Source organism: Buteo buteo, chromosome 9 (assembly GCF_964188355.1).
Source record: "Buteo buteo chromosome 9, bButBut1.hap1.1, whole genome shotgun sequence".
Lineage (NCBI taxonomy): Eukaryota > Metazoa > Chordata > Aves > Accipitriformes > Accipitridae > Buteo > Buteo buteo.
The window spans coordinates 20,483,530-20,508,442 of record NC_134179.1 but is presented as its reverse complement, the minus strand read 5'-3'; the positions used below and the strand labels follow the sequence as shown (position 1 = coordinate 20,508,442).

Sequence of the window (24,913 nt, the reverse complement as noted above, 5' to 3'; positions counted from 1 at the left end):
ATTACACAAAGGCATATTTTGTGATGTAGCATCTATTTGTATTAGATGGTTGAAGTTTTTGCAACTTAAAACCAGTCATCCCTTAGTTGAGTCTATGGCTGTGGGGTTTCTTGGTTAAAAATATGTTCAAAACTACTACATGTTTACAAGTATCAAGAAAGTTATGTTTCATTCTTTCACACTGCTACGAAAGATAAAACTTGTGTTTGATAAATGGGGAGTTCAGATTTGGTTTGGTAATAACCTTCATACCAGGTATTTTGACCCCTGAATTATGTATGAATATGAAGCAAGTCACAACAAATCTTGATAGTGTTGTTTTGTGTTCTGACTGGAAATGGTATTAAGAAGTCTGTTACAGAACAGCTTTTAAATTTGTCCAGGATGTGCATGTGGATTTCACTGTCAAGCTTGAAAAAATTATTTTCTTCTAAGTAAAGATTTCGAATTGCTGTATATAAAAGGAACAAAAGGGGTTTTTAACTCCTTGTTTCTAATTTTTTTTTTTTTAAAGTAATTCTACTGTATTTTAGAGCTGCAGATATCAGGAAAAAAACCAAACCATGTTTGTGTACAGTGCCTGTGGATTTTTTACTGAAGTGACGCTAATGGCTGTCAAGAAAACTTTGTTCTGAGCCAACTGTGATATCTGCCTTCTGTATTTCTTTATAAGGAGTGTACTAAAAATAAGTAGTGGTAATCAGTCTCTGTTATGATTTTAACTTCAAGTTTATCTTTCAAAGGAAACCCAAGTTTAAGTGCCTGACTGATTTTGACTTGACAACATCAAACCTGAACAGATTTTTGTTGTGCACGTTGTGAGCTTCTGCATTCCTGAGCTAATTGAATGTAGAGTGTCACGCAGAATTGTAGTATTTGCTGGTGAACCTGGACAGATGATAATGATTACTACATTGAAGCTTGTTTTCTGTGCAGTTGAAGCACAACAGTGTACCCTTGGTTTTGTTTAGGATAGATCTGGATTAATGCTGGTTTACAATTATTACTCACAGGGCATTATCATTTCAGATCTGTGCATCTACTTTTAACGTTCGCCAATTGCTGTAATTAATTAAAGTGCTGCAGATGCTGCTGGTTAAGCCAATTTAAAGAACAGAGCGTGAATTTCCAGTTATGTGAGCTAGATAATGATAATGCCTTAACGTGGTAGTCGCTCTTGTGAGCCAATTACCGCTCTAGATAGCTGAAGCAGGTCTGTGGTTCACTCTCTCTGCCTTCGCCCGTTCTGAGAATACACATCTCGTTTTTATGCCTTTTACTGCTGAGTAATCTTAGTTTTCCTCCCTGGTTGTGGGGTGGTCTGATTGACAGCTTTTACTCTTAATAAGCTTAGAGGTAATAATCCAAGTCCTGTAGGTCACATGTACAGTATGCCTTTTAGTTTCATTTTTTCCTGCTCTAGTTTTGACAAAACATGAAGCTCCCTGTAGTATTATATGAGTGCTATTGCTAACTACCTGGGACTGAAGCACTACTTTCTGATAATTGATTAATGCAGATGTCTTGTGTTTTGAAGTAACAATAATTAGGAGATTAAGTCGGTTTGGTTTGGATTTTTTGTTATTATTTGCTTTTTTTGTGGAATGTTTTCAAGTGTGGATGGATCAAATATCACAGCCAAGAAGTAGAGAAGAAAATATTTTCATTAAAGATACTCTGTATTTATTAATTTATTCCTGTATTTGTTTTAGATGGCAACATGATAATGTTAATAAATAAACCATTAGCAATGTCTTTGCTTTTTGTACACATGTGAAGTTGTTTCTAGGGGAGCTTTAGAAATGTTGACAGTACTTGTGCCTGTAACACTCCAGGAATGTTCCTGATGTAGCTGGAATGTGGAGAATAAGATCTTTTAAAAGAATGTATAGAAACTGATTATTTGAAACTGATATTTACTTTGTAACACTTATTTTTGTTAATTATAATTTGTGCAAGTCTAATAATAATACATGTAGATATTATAAATAAATGGGAAGCTGAACAACATGCAACATACTTGGTGTTTGACTTGCCAATGCCCAATTTCAAGTTTCAGACTTAGATTAGGGAGGCTCTGTGCCATGAAATATTTCTATATTTTTTGAGTCAGCTACACAGTTGTGTCAGGTATATTTGAGTAGGGCTAATAATGTGCTAATAACATCAGGAGTGGCAGCCCCTTAGGACCGTGGAGTGGATGAACCTTGAGAAAATGAGTGTAGCCGAGTTCATATGCAAAATGGCTAGAGAGTGGAATTTTCCTAGAATCGGAGCAGAGAGAACAGGTTTTCATCCTGGATCTGTAAACATAAAGCCTTAAAGGTTTGGGAGGGCTCAGAGAGCCTGATGTAGATGGATGGAAAATGGGCCCTGGAGAGAAACAGGGGAACATTGTTTTGTAGTAGTTTAAGCTTGCGCCCAGACAGAGAAGGAGGAGGAAATTGGCTGCAGAGGAGAAAGTGTCCATAATTTCTGAGAGGGAGTGGAAGAGAACAGAGTGCACTACTTAGATGTCTCTGGCCTTACTCCAGAGAGTGGAAATAAAGACAAGAAATCCATCTGGGCATTTATCGCTTTGCCCTTTTTTGTGTTCTTATGTGACCTGAAGTAAAGACAAAAATCTTTTGGGGGAACCTTAAAAAAAAAAATAAGTCTTTGTTTCACTTCAACAGTCCCCTATCTGCAAGGACAGGGAGCTGAATATACACACGGGCTGGAACAGGAAGAGTAAATCTCCATAAAATACTATGGAGCCTGAAAATGCAACGACATGGGATGACTGAACTATTCTCGATTTGCTGCTGTCAAAATGGGTGGTTTCTTGCTCTCTGCTCCCTGCTTTGTGCTGCTGCCCCTTCAGTGCACGATGCTGGTGCTCATCTGCCCTTTGGAGAGCTCATATGTCTCCCTGACCCAACTGAAAATGTTGTGGGTTTTTCTTCTGGATGAGTTTTCTGCTGGATTAGTGAGAGGAACTGGGTTGTGAAAGAAGAGCCAGCAAAGTGCCAGGGCTGGTGCGAGGCAGGAGCATGTGGCTGGAAAAGTGGGATGCAGGTAGGAGATGAGTTGGAAGTCAAGACGCTATCTGATCGGCTGCAGCATCAGGTAGGAGTTGTTATCTTGCACCTCTGCTCTGGATAAGGGTGATGAGGAGTAAAGGGTGTTGTTTGAGCCTTCCTGCTTCTCGTGCCTTGCAGGAGATCACACCTTGCACTGCAGCACGGCTGCTCCAGATGGACCTGGCTGCCTTTGCTGGCCCTTTCTTGTCCTCCTACCTGCAGTGTATCAGCGCTGGAGGGACCTTCCTCCAGACGGGTCTTGAGCGCTTCAGACAGGTGCCAGGTAACAACCATGTCCCTTCACAGGGAGCAGAGATCTGCTGCTCGGAGACCATGTGGTAGCCTGCTTGGATCAGAACCAGCTTTCCACCTTCTCTTCTCCTGCCATCCTCTCATCCAGTGCTGTGGTATTTCAGGGGCACTCCAAGACATCGCCACCTTCTGTGTGGAGCACTAGTCACCCTTGCTGAACCCAGCTTGCATCAAGTTGCCACTGGTTTGGGCTGTTTCCAGCCTTACATTATGGTAGGACTCTCTCTCCTTGGTAGTAAGATGAAAACCCCAAGTTCATGCTTTGGTTTTGGTGATGTTTCGGAAAGACACTGAAGAGACTTATTTTTGCGACACAGAGATGTTAGTAGAGGTTTTATTAAGTTATGATACCAATCTTTGTTGGAAGTTTAGCAAAGAATGAAACCACGTTGCCTGGATGAGATTCGTAGCTTAGAAGTCATTGTGGCCAGACCTCATCCTAACCTGAGTAAGAGCTGCACTTATTGCTATATAGTTACACTAAAAATAAATCCCCTCTTGCAAAAGTATGCATAATACTCTGTGCGCGCGCGTGTGTCTGCACGTTTGTTTTCCTGTGCTGTAAACCCCAAGATAGAATCTCCTGTTTTATAAGGGCTAATAATTTGTTCCCAGTTTTAACAAGGTGCTTAATCGTATAGCTTTCTTTAACTTGATTTAATTACAAGTAGGTCATATGCTTGAAGCTAGGCTTGCACTTAAATACCTTCCTGAACTGAAGTACATCCTTTTTGGTGTCGCTGTATCACTGTGTTTAATGGACATGGAGGATTTATGGGCCTTATAGACGAGCATTTACACATGTGTTATCCGGTGATAGCTGGAGTCAGTAACGCCAGATCAGGGCCAAACTCTCAGTTATAACTGGCTATGAGTTTCCATAAGATTTCTCCAATACATCTTCAATTTCATTATATTTCTCATGTAATAGAGGAATCCTGTAATTAGGATTTGCTGCCTGTCCTACTTAGTTTTTGCAGTCTTTTTTTTGGATAAGTTTTATAATGCAAGTTATGTTTAAAGAAATCAAATTGTGGGGCAGAATTTGAAATTCCTTTTTATTATGTTAAATATGCAATAATTATTGCTGTTTGTTAAGACTGCAGCCAGTTTCTTTGGGACATAAAGCTCTTACTGCCCAGTACTTGGTGAGAAGGAAAAAAAAAAAAGGTGTATCAAGTTTTTTGCAATTAAAAATCTGGAAAAACTTGTTTAAGAAAATGTTAGCCCAAGAACACGCATCTTTTGTCAGTATAATATGCAGCCTTGAACACAACTCTTTTTATCAACAGTACAGTGTTTCATGTTTAATCAACATAAAATGAAGTGGTTCCTTCACATGAATGTAACACAGATCAAGTCTCAGCCAAAGCAAATAAAAGAATGAATGCTTTGTTAATCATCCATAACTAATTTGTGCATACACAGAAAAAATGAAATCTGTTTTTGACAAGAGCTTTTTCATAGAAGCAGCAAGGGAGAATTGAACGTGTAATGTGCATTAGTAATAGTGAATAGCAATGGGGAGATCTGAGATGTTTGCCTGGGACGACTTCTATTTCTTGATTGTAACAGCATTTAACAGAAACCTAAGATAAGAGAAGGGAGGAGTCTTTTAAGTTATTTGCCACAATATAAGATGACAAACCTGTGCTGAAGCAGACATGGATGGATTCTTGTATGCCTTGCCATATATTCATAAGTATTGCAGGAAACTGCCACATATCTCTGTGACAAACTCAGCTAATAGATAATACACAGTGAAGAAAATGTTAAATGCATTGCTTCTTTGCACATGCAATATGATTGTGTTGCTGTAGTGACAGTGTGGTTATGGTTGATGGGGCAGCTTCATTACAAGCCCCTGTTTTCAGGCTACTGCAGCTTTAAAAAAAAATAAATACCCATTCGACTGAAATTTTTTATGCTTGTCAGTCTTGAGGTGAATTTTACTTGAAGTGCAAAGTTAGAAGAAATCCATTTAGCTGTTTCCCTTATTGAAACAAATTTGGAGGGATGGATGGGCTTTTTGAAAAGTTGAGGTTTATGTTTATTGCAGAGCTGCATTTTGGAATGCTTTGCGTTTGTCCTTGCTGTTAAAATGTAGATTATGTTGTTTATAAATAGATATATAAAATATATATATAAAAAAGTAACTCTACCTGCACCATACACTATTCTCACTTTTGTGTGTGCATAGGGTGTGACAGCTGAGTTGTCTTACATGCGTGAGCATGCCCCTATTCTAGCTTCACACAGATCTTAATTTTCAGCTACCTCCCTTTTACCCTAGTTATATACCTACCCTTTGCCCCCTGCTTCTTCCCGCATATGTCAGATTCAAATCCCACATCAGCAGTACGGCATTGGCTATATCCGTAGAGTCAATACTTTTTTTTTCTTTCTTTGCTTTGTAGTGGGAGGAGTGCTGCACACAGGAACCATCACTTGCAAACCACACTGCTCTTAGGTAACAGCCTGGAGTAGATTTGCATATTAAAGTTGTCTCTGGGAGTTTTTGTCCCTGATAGTGAGCTGCAGGTTTGGATAAAAGTAGTAGTAATAAAGTGGCATGGGCAAGAGAACTGTATGTTTGTATGAAGACACTTCCTTGAAGAGCCAGCTCTTCCAGAGTGAATTTTGTGATTGGTATCACAGCTGCGGAGCTGTAAGAGTTACAGTTGTCTTGAAGCGTGTCCTCTGGGGTGGTAGCTGGGAAATTCAGTGAGAGGGAAGGAGAGAAAGAGGGAGCAGCACCAACAGGTCCAGTAATTTCTCTATAGTTTGGGGGACTTTTCCAACTGTGTTACGTCCTCTTGGTGTTATGTATTTTGGTGGTTTTGGCACATGCTTTAAGTGAAGTTGTGAGTAAGAGGGAAGAGACAAAAAAAGCACAGTCATGAATTTAATAATGGAGATACATTGGTGCTTCAATAATAACTGAGACATTCACTTCTAATAACATCATGCTGGTTTCTTTGAAGTGGCTTTTTAGCCTTAACCTAAGATATTACCAATATGATAAATAATTTGATGCAAGGACTCTGGTTCTGACAAGGAGAATGGTCATTGTGTGAGCATCACTCACTGCTCAGCACACAGCCACCAGGCATTACAGACCATCCATCCATTCATTCAGTGCTTTTCAAGTTAAGGTCCAACTTCTAGTACAGAAACAATATAGCATAAGAGCCATAACATCCTCGCTTGACACCATTAAAAGCTTTTCTGTGTCATAAGCCTTGCAAATTGTATGTCATTTAATATTGTGCAGTCGCTCCCTGGAAGTTATCCTCAGATAATAACAACTGGTTGATGACACACTGGTATTTTACAAAACCCATTTAAACTGGTTTTATCTTTGATAGATAATTAAGTCTAGACAATGTTATAAGCCATCTGAAAATACAATATTTTCTGGAAAGGTGAATGAAAGTATGTAAGGTCACTGGAGCAGTTAATCTTTTGACGTTGTTTCTTCTTTAATGAGTGTTACCTCAAAGTTGCTTCCTTGTTGGAGGTGACAAAGGAGCTGAATAATGTGTTTACGTTTGCGAGTCTGTTTAAATAATCTGGAGTTAATTCTGGGGTCTGTATCGTGTGTCTTCCTGTACAGCATTTGTTTCCTCAGGACAAGGCTTGCAGGTAGGCACGGCCCGATATATAGAGCTATAGACCTTTCAACTCACGTTAAATATTCACTGCTGAGCTTGAGTTATTATTTCAAACCCACCTTTTTAATGTCAAAGATTCTGGGTCTTGAAGTGACACCAGGAGAGAATAAGGAAACCTAGAGGCTAGAATGGAAAGTGAAAAGAAGCTGTAAGCAACAGAAGGGCCTCTCACATCTGAAACCAACAATAAATTTATTTTTCTGCTAAAGACTGTCTTCTGTCAGGGGACACTAACTGGACATCTCTCTTGTCTAACTATTTGAAGGTTCAGTAGTGCTGTTCATGGGATATCTCTGCACAGAGCAGGTGAGCAATAGAGTGAATCATAAAAATGGAGACTTCCTGCCAGGCAAATAGAGCTAAAGTGCCAGGCACTGGTAGGTGAGCTTAAATATAGATTTTATAACAGGTATTGCCTATTATTTAAAACCAAAACCAAAACACCAGGAAACAACCTGTGAGTCCCTGTAGTCAATACATGGAAAAATGTGGAGTTATGAGTTGCTGAGCAGTAAACAAAGTTGTGGCTATTGAGTCAACTCCCCTATCCTCCCCCCGGAAGGAGGAAGTCTCGCATAATAGGTGTTTCTTACTCCAGTTTTAGCTAGAAATTTAGGAACCAACTTTATCATCTGCTGTTTCTCCCCTTCTAGCATTAGGTAAATTATCTGTATTTCTACTTTGTTTTGAAGCTGACTCTACAAAAATACTATGCTGTTATACAATGAACACTTCAAAAGCAGGGAGAAAAATAAACTGAAACCAGGGGGAATACTGTTTGGAAGTGCCCCAGCCGAAGCAGAGCACGGGAGTTGCTCTGAGGCGGACAGCATGCTGTGAAGGATCCAGCTCAGTGGCACACAGCTCGCAGAAAATGAAGGACTGTTATTTCTGCCAAGCTGCCAGCCCTGCGTGCAGCACCTTTCCCAACAGCCAGTCTCACCTGCCATGTATCAGCAGCAGCTCAAGCCCAGACTTCTTTAAATCTGCTCCTTTGAGAGCAAAGGTTTGAGGATTTAAACAGCCAGTTGGTAATAACAAGTTACTCTGCCAACTTTGGCCGAGCTTCCTTGAGCTTTTGTCCTGCATCCACGGCAAAATTAAAATTCTGTACAGGAGTTACAGTAGGACTTACAGTTTTTGCTATCTAAAAATTATTTCATCTCAATGGCTTTTGCTTACTAGTGATTTATGTAGTAATACATGCAGATTGCACATAGCTGCACTATGTACCTTAGCAGGCCCAGGAAAGGTGGTCACATAACTGGCTGCTATAGCATTTGGGGCTAGGAAGGGAACAGACAGTCCCTACCATGCAGTGATCCCAACAGGAGAGAGCAAATGGCTGCAAAAGGGAAGCAGAATACCAGCCAATATTAGGGCATTAGTGAGCTCAGCACGTTGGCCTCTAGGCCTTGCAGGAAAGGATGTGATTTTTGTCGCTGCTAAGTGGTACGGGATAGTCAAGTATTCCAGGGCTCCTGAGTGGTACAACACAAGTATCTCTGCAAAGACAAGCCAAAATTAATGTACTTTTACAAAGCTACAGTAGTGTTTGCATAGAGCATAAGGACAGACAGAGTTTAGCAGGTGATCAAAGGCATCTAACAGTAAATTTAAACCTGTCCTTAATGGAAAAAGAGAAACTTGCACAGCATCTCTAGAGGAAGCAATCTGAAAGAGTAAGGAGGAAAAAAGCTACAAATACTAGAGCAAATGTTTCTCAACATCAGTTATCAGTTGCATTGCATCCTTCTGTGGGAGAGCGTTCAGGAAGTGTTCCTGTTTTAGTAAACAGTCTAAAGGAGAAAGCGATGAAGACTTTTTAAATGGACACATAAAGCAGTTACCTACATCCTTTGCAATGTTGAGTATTTCAGGGTTCTATAGTTCTCTACTACTTATTAGAAGTGTCCAGCCCACCTGTAAACTTTCCTCTGTTGCTCTTCATAAGCATCAAGCCCACTTTTGAAGGAAAAACCTGTCTCATACACATAGTCTATTAATAATTTGCTTGACTAAAATTTTGGTCGTGCACATTTTTTTCCATCTGTCCAGAAGTTGTCCAAGAAGCTTAATAGTATTTTTGTTAGCAAAACAGGACCTCCAAATTTTCTTGGTGGTAGTTTGCTTAGTGTAGATGAATTACCTTGATTTATTAGGTATGATTTCACATTCTAAACTTCTTATATGATGTTAATCTTTGGAGATTTCCAGAGTCTGTGAATGCAACAGATTAGTCTGTAAAGATGAACAGTTTGTTGTTACCCACAGCAGGTTGCTTGAACACACCCATGGGTATGATTTTGGTCAGAAAGAACCTTTCACTACATATCTCAGTCCCTCAGGGTGCTAGTGAAATCTCGTAGGGCTGTCCTAAAAGCAGACCGTAAGAAGACAGTAGCTGTAGCAGCATATTGTATTTTCTCTTTGCTTACTGAAAGCATTGTCTCTACTGGTGCTAAGTAAGAAGCAGTGTGTTCTGCTTCCTGTATAATGTTTCATCAGTCTAGACGTGTTATAAAAAAATGTCATGTTGGTGTTTCTGAAGTAACCTTTTAGCCTAAACCTAACATATTATCAATGTGATAAATAAATTGACACAAGGGCTCTGGTTCTGACAAGGACAAGGGTCACTTTGTGAGCATCAGAAATATATATTTATAGAGTCAAGTGTAGCTGTTTCAACATTTATATATATATTTTTATTTCATTCCCAGTCCTCATGTCTAGGGCTCAGACTGTTCTGGTATATGCAGAAATTTTTAAACATTAAATTCTCCATTCAAATGCATCATAATTCTTAATAATGTTCTGGATACCTTGAACCATTATTTGCTTTTAAACAAGTTTTCAGCACAGATCGTGCTGCCTGCATACCATCCTCCAAATCTTCCATCTGACTGTCTAAATTATTTTAACTGACATAGTTTCTAATTTACTCTCTCCAGATGAGAGAGCTCCCTGTAGCTTGTCTATTTTAGCATTTAATTGCTATATACTCTCACAAATTAAATTCTGTAGTGATCCATTTTGCTCTGCCAGTGAAGCAGTGATCTTTTCATCTAAGCAAGATGGCGCTTGCAGCTCAGCCGGCGGGGCTGGCATCCAGTGTCAGGAGAGGGAGAACTTTCTGATTTCCTCTCCTGTGGTGTGTTGTGGCTGTAGGGGTGGTGGGGTTTGTGCCAGGGGACACCTTTCCTTCAAAACGTTCTCCATTTAATTCTGAAGCGAAAGGAAAGCAAAATCCTCAAAACTTGTTCCTCTCAATGGATGTTTACAGCTAGAAAAATTGCTTTGTCAAATTATTTTATGCCCATGTGTGCAGCAGAATGCTCCTCTTTAAAATCTGCGTATCTTTGCGAGTTTTTTAGCATTCGCTTTTATAAAAAGTGAAAAGGCAGCCTCTAAAAATATTACTCTGTACATCCTCTGTTTCTGGGAAAAAGATAGTCAAAACTCATTGTTTCTTTTGACAAAATAACAATATCCAACTAGGAAACTTGTCTTCCCCTGTTAGGTCTTTCTTGGACAATGTTTGTACAGTGCTTATGCATTACTTAATCCATTTCTGTTAGAGAGGGACCATTTAGTATCTAAGTAATTAAGAGCTACAGTACTTTTTGATCTAGTTTCTGCTGAATGGAAATATTTTACTATGTTTTCTCAATGTGTGTGTATCAAAAGAAGGGCACTTGAGTTTTGTGGATTAAAGACTGCAGTGCAGCAAGGGTTGAAGGTCTGTATAGGCAAGCTGAGTTCAGGTGTGGAGAGGTAAAATACATTCTGCTGTTTTCTATGGGGAGACTCTTTCCCCAGCCCAAATAACCCAAAGGAATATACCCCGTGAACAAAACCGGGCCAGTATTTTGATTCTGTGTAACTCTAGAAGTGTGAAGCCAGTTTAACAGAAAATACAAAGCTGTTTCTTACTTATTTGCACTTCTTTAATTAATCTTGACTAAGACTTACCAGGCAGTTGGTAATTACAGGACACAAGGCTGTTAAAAAATACATTTTTAAGGAAAGAAGGCTGCGTGAAATTTGCATTATAGCATTATTTGGGTCTCCCTTAAATTAAGAGGCTGAGTTCAGACCTTTCATCTGGAGATCTTAATCTTTTGACTTGCTTCATTTGGAAGAGAGTTGGGCGCTGTTTAATAGTGACTGTCATTTGTGATCATCATCTTCTGAGTAAAAATGGGCTGGTTTACACCTGTGGTGCAGATTATGTGGTCTTAGTTCCTTTATCAGAGTATTTTAGTCCTTTTTGCTGTGAAAGGTCTGCTTTAGTAGGGAAACATGGGGATGATTCCTAGAAAAGGCTAGTGGTTCATAGCGTTGCTTCACGTTACTCTCCTTGTAGAAAGAGATCAGGCTATATGGATCCTTTACGCTAGGCAGATCTTTACGTAAGGGTTAAGCTTATGATATAGTAACTTTTGGGATGACTGACACTGCTCAGTCACGAGTGTTGTGGAAGAGAATGATGCATGGTTGCATTATCAAAAAGACAGAAATTTGTGTGATAAGCGAGTCTGGTCCTGTAGCTGTGACAGTAAATGCAGCTTCATTGGCTTTATTTGAACTGACTGCGGTTTGGCCAGTGTTAATTTTCCATTCTCTACCCCCAAAATTTGTAATGTGATGGTAGTTTGAGGGCTTGTGGAAGTAACTTAAAATGCTGTAGAGGGATAGTGTTGGGGACTGCTCCTTGAAAACCCATGCATAACTATTTAAATCCCTGTTTGCAGTGTATATCTGTGTACATACTATAGGTCTTCTGGCTTTGGCATAGCGGAGTGCAAGGTGTTCTCATGCAGTGAGAGCTCATCCCAGCTTGACCCTGCAGTACTTATAGCTATGTTGCTTCTGATTTACTTGATTTTGTCTCACTTTGGAGTAGGTTCCAGTTGACTTGCATGTTGCATTCACATATCCCTGCTAGCTCCTAAACCATGGGTACTGATGCTACGTTAAAGGCCAGATGTCGGTTAGAAACAGCCACATCAGTAACGGCACAAGCGGATTGTACCTCTGCTGGTATCTGAGGGGACAATGTTTTTAAAGTCTGTACAAACACATACAGTGTGCTTAGAAATTGGGAACGACCTGAATTCATTGTTACTAATATTCTTCTGTAGTAAAAAGGAATGCAACTTCTATTGATTTACATAGTATTGCTTGCTCTGCATATTTCTTTGTCTGAGTTCAGAAATCAAAGTACTCCAGGGTACTAGGAAGTCTTTCTATTTTCTACATTAATTTTTGTTTTGCTAGCTTTGAGCTCTTCTTACTCCTGATATTTGCTGGGTTTCCTAAAGTACCAGGATACACAAGTATCAGCCACCCAGTTGGAATAGTGCAGAGCCACATCCTGCTGCTACCCCAGCTGTCAACAGCTGGTACAGCTTGGTGTAGTGCACAGAGAGGGTTATTTCACCCTAAATATGGTGTATGCTGGAGGCATTTGAGGGACTAAGGGGAGTAGTAGGAGGAGACTGTCGAGGGGGATGGAGTTGCTTGTGAGAGGAAGGCATAAAAGCATAGAATACAAAAGCAAAAATTCCCCAACACAGCAGAGTATTCCGGAGAAGTGTTGCTATATGTTTATGTGTGGTTTTTACTCTTCTTTAAGTAAATTATAATGATCACTTTGTAAACAACATATGTCATAAATAATATACAGGTTTCTCAGAGCCTTTGGTCGACCCAGCACAGCCATTATTCTGTTATGCAAGAAGATAGGCTTCAGTAGTTTCTGCTAACATACAAACTAGTTCTTTTTTAGTCATTTATTGGTGATTTCTGAAAGAATTCCTTTTTTTCTGTATGCTGCTTCTCTTGCTAGAACTATACAGTAACAAACATGAAACAATAAAAAAAGATTGTTAACCAGTTTTCCATGTATTATCTTATGAACCAAACAGTGCCAATTCTCACAGTAGTATGTTTGAGCTGGAAGATAACCTAGAGGTATTTGTATTTTACCACTATTGTAGGTTATCTTCTATCTTTCTGTGATATTCAAACATCATAGTTGATTTTATTTGCATAATGCATTGGTTTTCTTAAAAAGTAAAGAGTTTCCAAATTACTATTTTCTTACAGAATGAACTCCATCTTGATAGTTAAGTGTTGTAGAGTATTTTGTCACCTCTCTTTATTATCACATGGATCATTTCCCTCTTGTGATTTCAAAATTGTCTTTTCATGGAGCCTTTCACAAAATGTGATGTGGCAACTCTGGCAGTCACATGTATGTAAAATACCTGGAGGCATAATTGAGCCTTACACATTTTAAACTTTGATTATATAGTCAAAATTGGAAAGGTTGAGCAATTAAAGCATTTGCATTGGGATTCCTGCTTTACCTTCCACAAAACTCCATGTGCTCATATGAGACACAAGTAACACCAGGTCAGACTTTTACTATTAAATGGATGTTATTTATTTAGTATCTTACAAAAGTGTGCTTCTGTTTGAAATAACTCTTTCCAGCCTACTGCTGAGCTGTTCCTGTATACCCCACTCATAGGTATTTCTCTTGGATTATTTTGTCTCTGCTGATTTACAAATTATTTATTCTTCTGCAAGAAAATTTCTCTGTGCTTCTGAGGTAACTCAGATTGTATTATATGAAGCATGTAGGGTTTTTTTTGAAGAAAACGTTACAACCTTTGTAAGAAGTGGTTATGAGCTTGTTCTAAATTTAAAGACAATTTTTTAAAAGTTGGTTGTATGTCAGAGTAGGAAACATAATCCATTCTGAAATCATTCATGCACCTTGAGAATATCCTTTTCAGGGGCAAAAAAGAAGTTTCCCTGCCTCTACTTATATACCTAAAACCATGTAAGGCCAAGCCTATAAAGCTTAAAAGGAGAAAACATTGCAACACTTCTAACGTGCTTAATTTTCTGGGAGAGTAGGAGGATGTACTTAAACTTGCATGTTAAGGAAAATGAAAGATCAGGGACCGTGTATTTTTTTTGTTTGGTTGGTTGGTTTTTTGTTTTGTTTGTGTTTTTTTTTAATGTGATAAATTTACAAATTTGGATTTTTATAGGCAATTGGAACCTGAAAAGTCAATTTCTGTCTTCGGCCCACAAAAAGATTATGAAATTAATTCCTTTCTCAGGAAGACTGAACTTGATTGCCAAGTATTTCTTACTCTTTACAGCACCTCAGGATATTTAGTGCTAAGAGAATCTTCTTGCACATGGCTGGCTTCTCCCCTTTGTAATGGCACACATCTGCCTGCACTCGTCTCCCTCCTCTACACCAGCTAACCTCAGCAGATTTCACAAGGAATTGCTGATGATCATCTTCACTGGGAGAACTTTGCCTCTTCCTGGTTCAGGTCTCTTATTCACTCTCTGATGCAGATAATCTGAAGCTACAAATGGCAAGATGATAATTTATATAATAAATAGGTATTAAGTGAAAATGTAATTCCACAGCATTCTAAAATTCTCCTGCTTTGATGTCCGTGTCCAGCTTTTGGATGCTTGCAAGTTTAATGCTCTGTTTTTTTCCCTTCACTTCCGATTCGCCATTGAACTGGTCTTTGAGTTGGCTTATCTTGTTTGCTGTGACTTTTTTAGTAAAATCACCTTGATAAAGACAACATGCATCTGAGTTATCAGACAAGATGGTGTGTTTGTAAAAAGAGAAAGTAGCTCTGCCCCCAAATACACCTTCTGTTTTTCAGAGTCACTGAAGCATATTTGTGTTCCTTAAGATACCTCCCCAGGGACCTCGCAGAGGTCTGTGTGTTGCTCTCATAGCATAGGATGCATCTAACAGGTGAGCCAGCACTGAGAAGGCACTGGTAGCTACACAAGGAAATAATCTAGGCCTTCATTAAACTGGGGATGTTTACAGCTGCTGGGAAGTGATTTTCATAGTCAAACTGAGAAGAGTACATCAGAGTACAGGCACGGTATGGCTGATCAGTGATTCATCTGGAAGGCTGCAAGCAAATATCCCACATTCATGATTTGTTCCATCTAAGATCTGTTTCTTGCTGGGTGTAGATATACTTGATCTTTTTTGGGGTGTTTTAATTGATGAAGGGGAGTGGGGACGTGACAACAGACATGCATCTTTAAAAAGGAAAAAAACACCACCCCACCTTTTTTTTTTTTTTAAGGAAAACCTAATTGTATAATTCGGGAATAATGAACAAATGAAGAGTCTTTCCATGCATTCGAGTTACATTGCTAACTATAATTTCAATAAGAATAACTGTGATATTGTAATACAGATTTTAAGACCAGCTAAGGTATAATTGTTTTTTTTTCTGCAAGCATAAGCTCATCCCAACTGATTCAAAGAAGAGTCAAGTCCAAAATGTGACAAATGTTTCCTAATCATTATAGCCCACCAGTGGAATATTTTCCTTTGGCCTGACTGCAGGTGTAGGCATATTCAAGTTAAAACCATACAACCTTAGAACAGCTCAGGTTGGAAGGGACCTGGAAAGATCATCTGGTCCAACCTTTTGTGGGAAAGGAAGCCTAGATGAGATTATCTGTCACCTTGTCCAGTCATATCTTGAAAACCTCCTGTTATGGGGACAATACCACATCCCTGGGTAGGTTGTTCCAGTGATTGACACTTCTCACTGTAAAAAATGTCTGGTTTGTATCGAGATGAAACTTCCTGGTGCAACTTGTACCCATTGCCACCTTGTCTTCTCCATGTGGCTCCAAGTTACATTTTAATTTCTGGTTGCTCCTGTTCTGTTTGGCAGAAAAACATATGCACTAGCATTGGCAAGTAGTTTTTACCATACCAATTGCATAAATACTTACACACCACATTATATATGCCAGTTTTCTCTAAAGATACTTAAAAAGAATAACTAGAAGAGGTTTAAGCAAACTTTCTTTCTATTCACTTTGACCACCATTTTTACACCATAGTATGAATATTGAAAATTTAACTTTATGAAACAAGGTGCTGTTAAGATGCAAACTGCTTAGGTACATTTACCTGGAGAACACGAAAAAAGAAGTGCTGCGTGTCTCGCATTGCTTTCTGAACAGGTGCTGCAGTAAATCTTGCATTCGGTATAATGAGTTATAATGTTTAGTTATTCTACAGGTATGGTACAATAACAGATTATTGTTGTTCATATCTGTGTAATAATTGAAACTCCCTGATCATACTTTCCATTTTACACATTGTCAGAACCTTGGACCATAATCTCGCTCTTAGATTGACAGTCGTGGCCAGGGAAAGAGCACTAGTATTGTTTGTGACAGTCACATCTGTTCAACTTGATTCAGTTGAGAGTATTTGCATATTCTTAAGTATTTCTTCTGAGAGGGCCTAAATCCTTCTCAAGTGTTTGATGCATTTTTGAAATTCATTCATAAGGTATCTACATGCACTAATAGTTCTGTATAATGTTGCTGTGCATAATCTGACAGATAAGGCTAGTTTTTTAAACAAGGTATTCTTTGGGGATGACATATTACATTCTGACTTATTCTCCTGGGCGGAAATGTCAAGTACTTTGAAAAAAGATGCTTGAATGTTTTGATTGAATTAGTATTCTTTATTCAACACAAATTGTCAACTGCAGTAAAATGTAGTCTTATTGGAGAACGTTTTTCAAAAGACTTAACAGCAGGGCTTTTTTGTTTTATTTTTGTTACTGGAGCTTTATTACATATAATCATTCCTTTGCTGCTGATGCTGATATTAGATGGAACAAAAGAGTAGATTCTTAGATGCATTTTCGATTAATTTGGCTGAATTGTTAAACTGTGAGCAACACCTTTATCTTGAAATACAACTTAGGCTTTTGAAATACAGCTTAGGCTTTTATCTTTCTCTTTTCTTGCTTTTTATTTTTTCCTTGCAAAATTTTTATCAATATTTTTGGGACCATTGTCAACCTTAATTTCAGAAACCTGTCACTCTTGATAGTACATGTACAACACTAGTGAGAAGTACCATTGCTTTGAAAAATACTCAGGCATTATATCTGAGCATTGAACACAGATAGTAAAAAATAGTAACCTGATGGCCTCATACTATTACATAAAGAAATACATGCATATTCAAAACCTATGTCTTCCATAGGTTGGAAGTCCTAGTCTAGGACTATCCAAGTTTGGACAAAAGTAGTCCAGTTTGCTATCAGAAGGAATGGAGATATATTCCCATTTGCTTAAAGGGTTATGTGCTGTGGATGCTACTACAACCTCAAGCCATTAAAGACCTAGGATCTTATATGGAAGACCACTAATCACAATGAATAGCCTTTTTTTTCCCATTGCACTAAGGAGGTGTTCAACCTTTAGTGGCTGACCTAGTTTAAGAAATGGGTTTCTGTCTCTAGAAAGGACCATAGCAATCCCTGCTGCCTGTGTACTTGAAAAAAGAATGATGCAGACTTAATATGCATGGGTTTTGTTTTATGCACACGCAGGTTTTAGTGTAACAGCACCTTTTATGTTACTTTTGTTTTTCCTTTGCTTTCAGGAATCTCCTTCTGGACGCAGAAAAGCGCTTGCCACCAGCAGCATCAACATGAAGCAATATGCAAGCCCCATGCCTACACAGACAGATGTCAAGTTAAAATTCAAGCCTCTGTCTAAGAAAGTGGTATCTGCCACACTACAGTTCTCTTTATCTTGTATTTTCCTGAGGGAAGGAAAAGCCACGTAAGTTGTTGGGGTTTTTTTAACCAGATAGTCTGCTCTGTGTTGCTTTTCAAAAAATTCTTTGGATAAAGAGCTCTTTTTGTATAGAATGGCAGAATGTGAGAGTATCCTTCAGCATACCCATCATTCCTGCATACTTAGTTTCTTAGCTGAGTAAAAGTCATTTCTCACTCTGATTGTCTTGTGTTCTTCATAGACAAACGGCTTGTCCTCTACCATTATAGACATTTTAAATAACAGCAGCTTAAAAATATCTACAGGTCTGAAATCAGCAGGCGTGTATGTTTGTGTGCATGCGTGTGTTCATCCAACAGTACCCTTAGCAGACTGCAAGGGACATGTGGGAAGGAAAACTTACTTCTATTTCATCTATTTATGTTTCACAAAGAATGAAAGAAGGACAAAGCCAGTTGTAAGGTGAAAGAGGGTGAAGATTTTGGGTTGAACAGAAGAACATCCTGTGAAAAGAGTTCAGTTGGGCACTGATTACCATTCCCCTTACTCACTCACTTCGTTCTGTCCCTTATTTCAACAGCCTTTGGAGGGCAGAGGATACAGATATTTTTGCAGATCCTATAACCTCTCCTGCAATTTCTGTCAGATTCAACATGTCAGATGTTGACAAATTCATGTGGCTGGAGGACGGATTGTTTGTCACCAACCCTGTTTTGCTTTTTCTTTCTGTCTCTAGAATATGGGAATGTGAGAATGGCAGAACAAAAAGAGGTAGATGGGGAAACTACTGCTCTAGTGGTTCTTTTACCTCTTTTTTAAATTTCTTTTTCCCTCCAAAAGGCTAACAGTTTACTTCTAGCTTTCAATATTCTGAATACACTTGTAGACATTGCTCACTGCAATACAAATGCCCCCAAACTGTTGCATGAACAGCTTTCCACACTGCCATGTTAAGGCATACATTTTGACACAAAAAGGCTTTTTGTCTGCATGCTTTGAAAGCCACAGATGCATTAATTACTACTAATTTCTATTACTGTTTCCCTTCTCTGATTAACTGTTGTGAACCACATTTTGATATACCATATAAGAATGATATTTGGAAGTATTTAGCTGTGGTTTAACATGGTATTGCAGCTGAAAATGTGCACGAAGAAGTCAGTATCTGATAACCTCTTAACTTTTTTAGAACAGCCAGCATCCATGAACTATACAGTAAATAGCTGCTAGGCTCTTAGCAGTTTTTGAGGCCATAATTTGTAAAAGCGGATCCATGTAGGATTATATATACCTTCCTCCCATTAAAATTGATAGGTTTCATGCTGAAGACTGAAAGTTAACAACAGGGCTTTAATATTGCCCTGAACCAGGGACGGGAAAAAAAAAAGTTGTTGTTTTTGAAAGCATTGGTTTCCAGTATGTGTAAATACTCTTATTAGTCAAAATGCAAGAGAGAATTCAGGTGTCAGGATACATGAACATGCGAGAAAAGGTAGCTAGGCCAAGGTTTGCTTACATCTCTTACAAACTGTTGTAGTTCCATAAAGTAAGATTCACTTTTAATTCAATTTATGCATTTTATAAAGAAAATACTGCAACCTGTTGCTATGCAGTACCAAAAATCATCTTATTTTTTAAAACACAGGAAGAAATATTATGAAGTAGGAATACAGAAAGGGCAGCAAAAAGAAATAGTACTTTGGAGATCTTTTAATTTCTAAACTTTATGTGAACATGTGATATACAAGATCTGTGTGCTAATGGCTCCTGGCTTTTTGTCTTCAGTGCATAAAAAAGCCTGCCCATCCATGCGGTTATAGGATGCTACATTTTTTCCCATGTGCTTAAAGAGTTGATTTAACCTGTTGGTTATTAAAACAGGAAGATGAAACCTTGAGGTTTCTGCATGAACAGAAAGGTCTTTGCGACTTCCTGCTAGTTACTTATTTTATAATTATTATTATTATTATTATTAATACTTTTTATAGAAGTACTTAGTTGTCCTGTGTAACTGTGGGTTCTGTAGTGCTGATTACTTTGAACTCACACAGTAGGAAATGATTGCCCCAAAGAGTTTCTGATTTTAACAATGTGTTAAATCACTGAGTTTAACCCCATGTTTTAAGTGTCTGTTTCTGTGCATATTTGAGCGATGATTAGTACCTCGTTTTTATTCCTATAAGTGGTACCTTTAAAATAATTTGTGTAGTTTTCTTGGCATTGTTAGGCACAAAATCTGTGCATCTGATTTTATCATGATCAACTTCAAAGAAGATAGAATAATTTGGGTTGGAAGGGACCTGTAGATGTATCTAGTCCAGCTTCCTGCTTAAAGCAGTCAGTTGTGTGATCAGACCGGTTTGCTCTGGGCTTTATCCCACTGGGGCTTGAAAACCCCCAAGAATGGAGACTGTACCACCTCTCTGGGCAACCCACCCCACCACTTGTTGATGTTGACTATTCCAACTTTTTTCTCACATCAGATCAGAACCTCTCCGGTTTCAATCTATGACCACTGTCTCATCCTCTTCCCTTGCACCACTGTCTTCTCAGGCTGCTGCTAGGTCCTCCCAAAGCCATCTCTTCTCCAGGCTCAACAAGTCCATTTCCCTTGGCCTCTTTTCGTAGGGCAAGTGCTCCAGCCCCCAACCATCTCAATGGCCCTCTGCTGACCTTGCTCCAGTTTATCAACACCTTTTCCTGTACTGTGGTACCCAACACTGGACAAAGTACCCTAGATGCAGTCCAATGACTACAAGTAAATGGGGTTCATGACTTCCTTCAGTCTACTACTTGTGGTCCTGTTTTAATGTGTCTCAGGATGCTGTTTGCCTCCTTTGGCTGCCAGGGCATGATACCGGCTCTCCTTCAGCTTGCTTTCCACCAAGATCCCCAGACTGTTTCCAGCAGATGGGCTTCCTAGCCAGGCAATCCCCTGTCTTATTGTAAGGAGCCAAAAAAAAAAAAAAGAAAAAGATTAATCCCAATAAACCTATTGAAATGGTTTTAAAAGAGAAGAGGGAAGGCTGCTGTTGCTTCAAGAATGACATTATGTACTTAAAAAAATCTTGCGATTTTATGAAACAAATGTAGAACATCCATTTCTCTGAATCTTTGCCTGCTGTCATCTTTTCATCAAACATATATTTGATATGAAAGGTACAGCTATGTGAAAGATATATATATATATATATATGCAATACAGTCAAATAAGAATTGAAATTGGCCATTGATATGTAATGGTTTTTCATCTTGTTAATGAATTCACATATTTAGAAAAGGGATTTTAATTTCTGTAACATGGTCAGGAGTGTGCTTGAACGTAGTGATAGGTGTCACATGCACCATAGGGACAGTAGGTCTGACCAAGCACTTTCACTTTAAGCAAAGATGACCAGATAAGTGTTTACTAGCATTTCTGGGCTCGTTTAAAATTTTAAGCAGCAGTCATTAAATTGACTTTTAATGCAAGGCAGCACTGGTTTTATCCTTTAGAATTTTGTCAACAGAAAACTTTCCCTTCAGAAATTAATGAACACGAGTGTATTCATTTTGTTCTTTCACTATATTCAGGATTGGATCTGAGATCAGAGACCTCCCTGAAGAAAAGAAAACATAAAAATATTTAAAGGATTTGTAATAATGTGGTAGTATCAGATGTGGTATTAACAGGTTGCATTTTAATGCCTGCTTTGAAATTTGTTATTTAGGGATGAAGACATGCAAAGCCTGGCTAGTTTGATGAGTATGAAACAGGCCGATATTGGAAATCTAGATGATTTTGAGGAAGACAATGAAGAAGATGAAGAAAACAGAGTGAATCAAGAGGAAAAGGCTGCAAAAATTACAGGTAGGTTTTGCCACAGGGATGGTAAAATATTATTCCTTTGCTAATTGCCAGCTGCGTTCCATGGATTTTATCCTTATGCTATATTTGTATTTAACTTTAAAAAATATCCCAACCAAAACAAAATTTAGGATAGTTTGATTGAAGAGAGACCCATCCATAACTCAACAAAGTTTAATATTTGTGAATTTAAGAGTATTGATTTGTGTGTGTGTGTCCTGTTTTTAGGAGCGCATGCACTAAGTAGGTAGCAAGATGGAGGGAAAGGGTCAGTGAGCGAGAAGGCAAGAGGATGAGCTGAAGTGAAGTAATGAAGATAGTCTGTGAGAATAAGTGCAAAATTAGTTGTGCCATGGGTAGGTGCTGAGGTTCTGCTCAATAACATGGTAATTCCAGGCAGCATACTTCTGCCTTTTGGTTGGGAGTGTCTTGTGGAAATGAAATCAGGAGTCCGTTAAAGGACTTTAACAGAATTTGACAGTAAGGTTGTTTAAAGTGAGATAGTATAACCACATTTGAATTGCTAATGAAAATGCTTAGGGTGTCTAGGATGGCTCAACTAATTGATGCAGGTCAGATCCAAGACGTGATGATGTTAAATTGTTGGTAGAGATCATTACGTAATACTGCTCCAGATGATTTCTGAAGGAACTCTTAGGGTAAAAGAATCAGGAAAAAACAAATTAACTTCTAGTGCCAGCCTTCATGCCTGCCACTGCTCTTTAAAAATGTCTGCTGAAATACAGGGATCCTTCTCTAAAGTGGAGAAGAGCATCCCAAGCAGAGAAATGAATTGTCACATCTGTTCTTGAAAATCCAGAGGAAAGTTAGTTCACTGTTATGAAACATTACTTTCATTGCTTCTTTTTGAGCTTTCGTTGCAAGCAAAAGGTTCAGCCTGAAGCAGTTATTACTTTAATGTTGTGAAAGGATGCAAATAGGTTTTCTCCATGCTTTACATATCCAATTAAATGTTTTGTACCCTGACCAAATCTATACTTAAGCTGTATGTGTCTGGCACAGAGCATATGGGAAAGTCCAGAATGAAATATTTGAGATACACAGATATGTATTCTTGATCAGGGAGCAGAGATATACCAGTCTGGTCACACTGAAAACACTCTACAAGGTCGTCTTCTCCTTTCCTAGTCTAACCAGAATAATGCAGGTGCGGGTCAGAACACCAAACAAACAAACATGTTCACCAGGCCATCTGATAATCACAGAGAAGAGAAGGACACATAAAGTAGAGGCTATGTAAAGTCTCTATAAACTACTGTCCAAAGTGTTTTATTAAGATATGCCTAGATACTGCATTGAGGACTGCTACAGAAAACCCATGTGCAGAAGGACAGTAGTTGAAAAGCAGCAGATCTTGCTCCTCAACTTTATTGATTTTGCAGCGTTCAGCATCTAAACAAGCCAACAAATGATTCCTGAACAAGCAAAAAGCTGATGTAGGTTAGACTAGTCTGTCCACTATCCTTTGGCTATGTGGTGAACAACCCTGGAGATAGATGGGGAAAGGTGAGCTGTCTGATGTGCAACACAAGGTCCTAGCTCGAGTTGTTTTAGAGGCATTTCAGCTTTTCCATCTGTTGTTGTAAAGGCCAAAATTGTCTGTTCTAAGCAAACATTACAATATCTGCTTGAAAAGCAGAAGCAATAAATACTTCTGAACTACACTGTATCTGCTCATTGTTCAGTCTGTTCTGATACTGTTTTCTAATGATACAAGATGGGAAGCTTGGTTTTTTTGTAGATGCATCATTAAGGAAACCTGAGGGGGGAAAGGTCAGCCTTGGACTTTTTCTTCTTGTGTTGGCTACAACAGCCGAGTTGCTTCATTAGCCTGGCTAACTTTTCCCACGTTAGACAAGGAGAGGGATGAGAGGGATGTTGAAGGAGAATGAGCGCACGTAGTTTCCAAAGCAAATGGGAGAACATAAAACATAGGACGGCAAGTAAACATTAATAAATAAAATGTAAAGGATCTATTTCAACATGTGTTCAAGACTGATTTCACTGGCAGTTGGAGTGACTCCTGCAATAAATATAATGAATGGGAAAAACTAAAACACAAAGAGAAGAATTGAGGAACCACGGGAGAAAGAGGTAGGAATTGTTGCAGAAAAATAGGAAGAAATATAGAAAGAAGGAAATGGAACAAAACTGATGTAGTGAAGTACTCTTTCTAAAATTTCTTTCAAAAATAATTGTGTTTTCTGAATCCCATAAAGTTAACTAAGGAAATTACATAACCCTTTTGAAAGCTTGCTGCTCCCAACATTTTCTCATCTGTTGCCATGTTAGGGTGTTGGCAGCAGAGCGAGCTGGAATGCCTTCACTGAGTCAGAGTCCCCTGCGGCAAATCACTTTGCCTCGGTGCGCCTGTTTTCCCAGCTGTAAAATGGGGATACTGGCTATAACTACTTCACAGAAACGATGGGAGTATTACGTGGTTAATGTTTGTAAGCAAGCTTTGAAAAAGTAAAGTGCAAGTAGTAAAGCAGAAGGGATTATTATCCTGCTTTTGATTCAAGGTCTTCTCACAGAAACATTGGATGACTTGATGACTGAAATGCTGTCATTCTCAAGCCACAGCTGCAAGAGGTGCTGGAAATCTTTATCACAGACACTGTTCCTTTTTGCAGTGTACAAAAGTTAATTTTCTTTATTGGGCCCAAAGTTAGTTTTATAGATGAACAAATATATCCACCACTAGGAGATCAAGGGAGACCTGCTGAATGGGGCTCTAGATGGTGCAGGTGAGTTAGGAAATGCTACATCTCTTCCTTGATGTGTTGCCTAACTTTGGGTAAGTATCTGTGCCTCTGTTTCTTCAGCTATGAAATAAGTGGCGCAATACTGACCTACCTCAAAAGCACTCTGGAATTTGGTGTGGTCAACATGGGAGCTGTTGTCATACAACTGACCTTAAGATCAGACTGAAAGATGTTTTCCATTCAAAGCGCTACTTTCCTCTAAAAAAAACACAAACAACTTCCTCTGTCTTGGGCTTTTCCCCCTTCCTTCCCAGTATTTCTTGTTTAATTTTTTCATGTGTAAAAGCTGTATCTCCACCTAACTGTTCTGTTTTGTGTAAAGTTGAAAAGTAGCCATGAAATATGTTTCAAATATTTTGTTTCTACACTGTTAATATAGATGAATTTAAACCTCCCAGAATTATCCTGTCATTAGTCTTCAGTTGAATACAAGGCATCCCAACATACTTGAAGAACTGCGGCTCATAAATGACAAACTTAGGGTAGTAATAAATACATTATTTCTTTTAATGTTTTTATTGATACTTAGAGCCTCATGCTGAAGTTGATAGTTGCCTCCTGTTCCATCTGCACAAGAGCACAGTGACTGTCCTGGGG

The 24,913-nt window shown here is 38.6% G+C and overlaps 1 protein-coding gene across 12 annotated transcripts in view; it reads left to right on the top strand.

The window, feature by feature from the left end:
- EHBP1 (EH domain binding protein 1) overlaps nucleotides 1-24,913 on the top strand; it is a 225,387-nt gene that overhangs the window by 70,577 nt on the left and 129,897 nt on the right. For all 12 annotated transcript variants that reach the window (XM_075035592.1, XM_075035591.1, XM_075035594.1 and 9 more), the window contains exons 6-7: nucleotides 17,547-17,728; nucleotides 21,394-21,533. In XM_075035592.1, the coding sequence (XP_074891693.1) occupies nucleotides 17,547-17,728; nucleotides 21,394-21,533 (322 nt within the window). The remainder of the gene's footprint in view (nucleotides 1-17,546; nucleotides 17,729-21,393; nucleotides 21,534-24,913) is intronic.